We start from the raw sequence: 6549 nt of genomic DNA, 5'->3' as shown, positions 1-6549 counted from the left end.
GAAAAAATTGGAGCAAATAATGATATAGTTAATACAACTCTCTGATTCTCTTTGAACAGTTAAGAACCATTGGTACTTGCCTACAATTACCCTTTCAAATATTATGCTGTTATGTCTACATTCTTTATTTTGATATGTTAATAAAACCAACCTTAGTCTGACATTAGTGTGATTGAAAGTCAGAAATGATAGACGGTTTGCACACTGCTTGCGTAAAATGTTATTTCAATGAAAGAGAAAGATTCGAGGAGGTCACAATTTTTATTCAGAAATGTGAAGGGATAATAAAATAAAACACCAGTAAGTAGTGATGTACATTTCCATTGTGTAGGTATTTATTTCCATGTATCATGGTCCGTAGTAGTTATGTGACCCATTAGTTTAACTGTTGATTGCATACATCCTGCATGGCACGGAAATAGTGACCAATTAGAACAGCTGTTGTACACTAGACAATCTTATAGATGGAAATCCTCCAGCGTCCCCCACACATCCTGCTTCTGTCACCAGGACATGGGGCGTTGCATTCACTGTCGGGTTTCTTCTTGTATCCACCTTTGATGCCATCACCACAGAAGCATTTATGCCCCTTCTGAAATCAGAAGTAGCATGTGAAGTACTGTATCTGATTTCCTGCTTATTTGGAAACTCCAACACTAAGCCCCCGATAACCTGATGTATATGTCTGAACTTGTGATTCTGAAGAAGGGAATAAACAAACTGGACATGAGGTGCTCGTCACAAAGGCAATTGGATTAACATCATGGTACAAATCTGCAGGTCGCCAGCCACAGAAATGTGAGTATCTCGTGGTGATAATGCGATATGTATCCGGTGTGATGGGCTGGTGTCATGTGTTTGTCTGATGTACTAGTTTAACGGTCTAGTCTGGTGTATGGGCCTGACGAAATGGTCTCATGCACTGGCCCGTATGAGGTTCTGGTCAGATGTACTGCCCTGAGGTGCTGGTCAGACGTATAGATTTGATGCTAGCCTGCTGTATTTGTACAATAATATGAAATAAACCAAGTTACCAAAACCCAACAACCGATCAATTTCTCCTCATACAATACGCCATAGGAACCAATTCTTACCCAGAAAACCCATGTCCTCCCATATAGCGTAGTGATGTGGATTGTGACAATGAAATATGTTCATCAATAGTATGTGCATCGCTACTACATAATATACGAAACATGCATCCCTTAATATCATGCGAATCTGTAATGATACATGGTTTTCTTGCAACCCCAATTTGGGCGATCTCTGTCTTCCAATTGGTACAAATGTAGAATGTTCCAACTCAAACCACCAGTATCTAGCCGCAGAGTGACATCATTTTGGCTCTGTTACCATTTTTACTTAACCGGAAGAATAATAACTACAGCTTACCTATGTTTGAGCTGGAAAGACGTTTTAAGTCTCGTATGGTAGACGGTAGCTCACAAATATTTGTTTTAGTAACATATAAGCCTTGTTCATCATGTCAGCTTTAAATTTAAATATAAGCAGACTGTCACACTCCAGTATTGGTATCTTGCTAGGTACCTTTCCTCGACCAATGTGTTCGTCCTTCGCCAAGTATTACATTGAGTTTGGGAAGAAACCTAGCTACATTTGATAATCAGCAAGTGATTCTATCTGCTTTTAACTTTTAACACTTGTGTTTCTGTTGCATTTGAATGTTTGTACTATTGTTTATTATTCAAAAAAATATATAATTATTATAAATTTCAATACTGTCTACCCTAGTTCCAAAGTAGATGTACTTCATTCCGTGGCAGTGAAGCTTGCAGGTTTCAGTTGTCAGGCATGTTTTGTCCTCCATTTTGCCGTGTGGAAGTACAAGATCACCTTTGTCTATGTAACACCCAACGTATGTGTGTGGAACTGTAGAACGAGTAGATAAATAAGAATGATCAGTAGGGGACATCAAATATAATTTGAACAAATTAGCCAAATGTAATTGATTATGAAATACATGCAAATTAAATGTTTTAAGAGAAAGGTGTGCTCACGACTAAGCATGACGAACAGGTGAAAATTAAAGGAATTTACTTAATATTAACGGTAGAATGGTATGGTCCCTGTGTACATCATATGCCCAAAAAGAAATTGTTTGCGATTACTGAACAAGTATATTATATAAACACTGCTTCCGGAATGCGACACAGAAAATATTAACGTCTAACACGGTAATAAGTTGTTTTAGTGATGGATTATCTTATATATACTTTGAAAATTTAGAATTTTTATCAGTAAAAGAAACCGAGTACTTGTAGCTGTAAACACGAGACGTGTCGCACTACACCTACCATTTGCCTGATTAACAGTGGCAGGGCATGTCGTGGTAGTAGGCGTGGGTATGGTTGTGGTAGGCAATGGAGTCGTGGTGGTAATGGAAGGTGATGGAGTCGTGGTGGTGTAGGCTGGTGATGGAGTCGTGGTGGTAGTGGAAGGTGATGGAGTCGTGGGGATGGTAGTGGTAGTTGAAGGAGTCGTGGTGGCAGCAGTAGGTGAAGGAGTCGTGGTGGTAGTGGTCGGTGATGTAGTCATGTTGGTGGAAGTGGTAGCAGATGGCGTCGTGGACAGTGTGGTAGTAGTGGTCGTGGTGGTAGTGGTAGTTGATGGAGTCGTAGTGGTAGTGGTCTGTGATGGAGTCTTGGTGGTAGTGGTAGGTGATGGAGTTGTGGTGGTAGAGGTAGTGGTAGGTGATGGAGTCGTGGTGGTAATGGGAGGTGGTGGAGTCGTGGTGGTAGTGGTCTGTGATGGAGTTGTGGTAGTGGTCTGTGATGGAGTCGTGGTGGTAGTGGTAGGTGATGGAGTTGTGGTGGTAGTGGGAGGTGATGGAGTCGTGGTGGTAGTGGTAGGTGATGGAGTCGTGGTGGTAGTGGTGGTTGTGGTTGTCGCAGCTGTTGATGCCACACGGGTGAATTTAGTCCACGCTTCAACTGGCACACAAACCTCGTTCCCTTCGCACTGAGGGTCGCGATACACCACCCTCTGAGACTCTTTCTGCCAACACATATGAACAACATTACAGTTTCTACTCTGAATATTGGATATCATTTAGAGAAAAATATATACGCAGATAAATCTCTGCAAAAAAAAACAGTTTTAAACTTAGAAGAAGAAAAAAACATAGGTTTGATACATGGATACATGAAGCTTACTTAAGTGTCCCCAGCAATCTTATTGCTGATACAGTGCTTGAACCTCATTCCAGTGTCACCCGCCATCATTGTGCTTCAATATATTACCCTTTAATCAGCATAAAACCAAAATCATTCACCCACTAGCTTTAAAGGGTAATGAAAGCAGGAATCGTTAACAATAGCAACACAAAAGTACCTCCTAAATTCTGAATCTGTTTATCTCGAAATTTGTCCTTATGTGGTGTACTCCTGTATGAACATCCCTTGAACACCAGTTCACCACTCTCCTCTTACCTAGAAGGTGCACAAGTTGGCCACAATGGCTGCAAAGCAATTATTTCGTATATTGTATGTAAGGGTGTGGCTTTGGGCAAGTGGCGTGGTTGCAAGGAAATTGATGAAGTTGTGGATAAAATGACGTGGTTGTGCGAAATGGTTGAGGTTGTAGAGAAGGTGAAAAGTTCGAGAAGAAGTTAGATTTTCGAGACGTGTGTTGGTTGTAGGGACGGCTCAGGTTGTTTGGAAGGGTGTGTGGTTTTGCGAATAGTCTGAGGTTGTGGAAAGTTGTGATTTTGGAAAGGGGTATGTTTGTTGTAAATGAGTGCTGTTGGAGGTGGCTGGTTGGCTGGTTGGTTGGTTGTGGTTGTGAAATGAATGAGGTTGTGCGAAAGGGGAATAGTTGTGAACATGGACACACCTTTTTGTGAAAGGAGTCCATATGTCCGAGTGGTGCAGTTTGGTAGAAGGATGAGGATTCATGCAATGGTGTGTGGAAGGGCGTGATTGAGCATGTGGTGATGCTGTTTGAAAGGGGTAAGGTTCTGGGGAAGGCGCGCTGTTGATGAAAAAAAATTGCAGTTCTTGGAATAGGTTAGTTTTGTGCATGGGATTCGATTCTGGGAAAAGTGTAATGTTTGCGAACAAGGGATGTGGAAGGTCAACTATTGTGTGGAAGAATTGTGGTGCGGGGAAGATATATACTCTTAAAAAAGAAACTTGACACTGACTTTCAAAATGTAATATAATGCGATTGTTTCAAAATAGGACACAGAAACCATAATTGAAACAGTCTTTGAAGATCAATGTACACAATGTTCAAAACATTAATCGTGTCACCTAGACAGACACACGTACACGATACAGTTAATGTCACAGGGGTACAGAAAATGTCAGTATCGGTTGTGCCCACCACATGCATCAATCACCGCTTGACAACGACGACCCATAGATGCAATAAAATTGTTAATAACACGCTGTTGGATGTGCTGCCATTCATGCTGAAATGCATCAAGAAGCGCCGGAAGTTTTTGGGGCGGTGGATTCCTTCTACGAACGCGTCGATCCAACTCGTCCAACAGATGCTCAATCGGGGACAAATCTGGTGACCGGGCTGGCCAAGGCAATGTCTGGATGTTGTTGTGCTGTAATAAGTCCTGACAAACACGTGCAATATGCGGTCGAGCGTTGTCCTGCTGGAACTGTCCGCCACGAACGTTGACGTGAGGAAGAACGTAAGGCTGTAGGAATAAGTCTCTGTAACGCACACCTGGCAATGCACCTGCCACATGCACGAGAGGCGTCCTACCACCGTGATGAATTCCGGCCCATACCATGACACTCCCGCCGCCAAATGGGGCAACCTGCTGCACACAGTTGGGGGCGTAACGTTCACTCTGACGTCTGTAGACACGTGCGCGCCCATCAGCACGTGTGAGAAGGAAACGGGACTCGTCAGTAAACAGTACATTTCTCCACCTTGCCATGCCCATCTAACCCTCTGTTGGCACCAAAGCAGACGATCCGCCAGATGACGTGGGACCAATACATGACGTCGAACTGGTCTTCATGCAGAAAGTCAAGCCTACCTCAGTCTGTTGCGTACCATTTGATCTGATAGTCTGCGTACCCCAGGGATCTGTGTGGTTGTAGACGTTGCGGTGGTAGTGCGGTCTCGGAGGTGTCGCAGCCGGATGTATCGATCTTGTGCTTGGGTTGTCACCCTTGGTCTTCCTGACCTTGGTCTGTCGTCAACTCTGTTGGTGTTGTTGTATCGGGTCCACAATGCGGAGATTGTCTGTCTGGATACGCCAAAGTGCCTGGCCACTTCTTGCTGAGTTGCTCCTGCTTGTAATCTCCCAATGGCGTTGTTCCGTTGAGCTGCATTCAGTATTGGCATTCTGTTACCTCCTCTACTGCCGTTATAAGGACTGTATGAACAGCCGTTGATGTGGATTTTTTTACCCATTCAGCAGGGGGGCCTGCATGCTTAAATGCAGGATCCTATGCTGCACGTTTTTTTACAGGCGTTTGCGTTTGGATGAAGCTGTAAAATTGATCCCCAAACGCCTCGTTTATGTGCTTAACATTTGTTTTCGCGAATTATAGACACATCATCTTTCTGTTTGACTTATTTGGTTCTGATTTAATGTCATTATTTTAGATATTTGGCAAAAAGTGGTTTTCTGTGCCCTCTAAATGGGTTGTAAAAGTAAATCAGGCATTAATACATGACTCGGGTAAGAAAGTGCATGGCAAAATATAAAAACAAAACTTGAGAAAGTGATGCGGGTCTCAGATGTTTACCACTTCGGTGAAACCCACGAGCACGGGTATGGTGCTGACAAACCTAGAAACATAATCGGGGCGAACCGGGATTCGAACCCACAATCATAGGTTTCTGGCGTGCCCAAGGGACGCAACTCTGCACAGCGAATCGCGGCCCCATTAGACGACTGGGCCACCCTTGCCCCCACTTATTTAATGAAGATAACAATACACTACTTCTTTTTGTGTACCAATAGGTGATTGTGCTATAAAGACAATGTTATGATTTTCATCTAAATATGTTATTATGTTATTTAACATACCCAATACTTTGCATGGGGCATCGTCTCTGTCTCTGTGTCACCTTGTGTGTGCAGGTGGCAGCTTCTGGTGGCAGCATCCCAGGTGTAGGAGCCACACCTCGTTGTGTATGCACACAGAGAATCACATACCAGCGAGGAAGGCACCACCCTGGTAAGGAACACATCCTCGCCTTTACATGTGGCGTGGCTACATATAATGTAGACTGTAAACAGCTCAAATACAAACATGTACATGGTTGAGGGTACTGTTAGACTGTACTTACTCCTACAGAGGCCGACTAGCAACTAACATGCAACAGTAACGTACAGCTTAATATATCATTCCGTAGGGAATTAACTTGCACATTAATATTGATAGTGAAGTTCTGCAAGTGCTAACTTAAGAACTGACAACTTACTGATTGATTTTCTATAAGTGAGGGACGGCGGTTTTCTTTTGGGTAAAGCATTAACAAAAGTAAGGAAAATGATTGGAATGTTTGAGAAAATTTGATTGAACACATATTAATCCTACACACATTAATCCT

The 6549-nt window shown here is 43.0% G+C and overlaps 1 protein-coding gene across 1 annotated transcript; it reads right to left on the bottom strand.

Annotated features, from left to right (window-relative positions):
- Positions 1–284: 284 nt before the first annotated feature.
- Positions 285–6279, bottom strand: LOC124127758 (integumentary mucin C.1-like). Its single transcript, XM_048387029.1, has 4 exons — positions 6023–6279; positions 2316–3015; positions 1748–1890; positions 285–592 (listed from the first exon to the last, which is right to left on the bottom strand). Exons 1-4 carry the CDS (start codon positions 6254–6256, stop codon positions 449–451), a joined length of 1221 nt encoding a protein of 406 aa, XP_048242986.1. The 5' UTR covers positions 6257–6279; the 3' UTR covers positions 285–448.
- Between the last annotated feature and the right edge of the window lie 270 nt (positions 6280–6549).

Source organism: Haliotis rufescens, unplaced genomic scaffold (assembly GCF_023055435.1).
Source record: "Haliotis rufescens isolate VD_foot unplaced genomic scaffold, xgHalRufe1.0.p SCAF_63, whole genome shotgun sequence".
Taxonomy (NCBI): domain Eukaryota; kingdom Metazoa; phylum Mollusca; class Gastropoda; order Lepetellida; family Haliotidae; genus Haliotis; species Haliotis rufescens.
This window is presented reverse-complemented; position numbering and strand designations above follow the sequence as displayed.

Coding starts and splice junctions, on each gene's coding strand:
- LOC124127758 (XM_048387029.1), bottom strand. CDS start 6,256: ATGTACATGTTTGTATTTGAGCTGTTTACAGTCTACATTATATGTAGC. Junction 1,891..2,315: donor CACTGTTAATCAGGCAAATG/GTAGGTGTAGTG, acceptor CTCGTTCTACAG/TTCCACACACATACGTTGGG. Junction 593..1,747: donor ACATCTACTTTGGAACTAGG/GTAGACAGTATT, acceptor TTCTGATTTCAG/AAGGGGCATAAATGCTTCTG.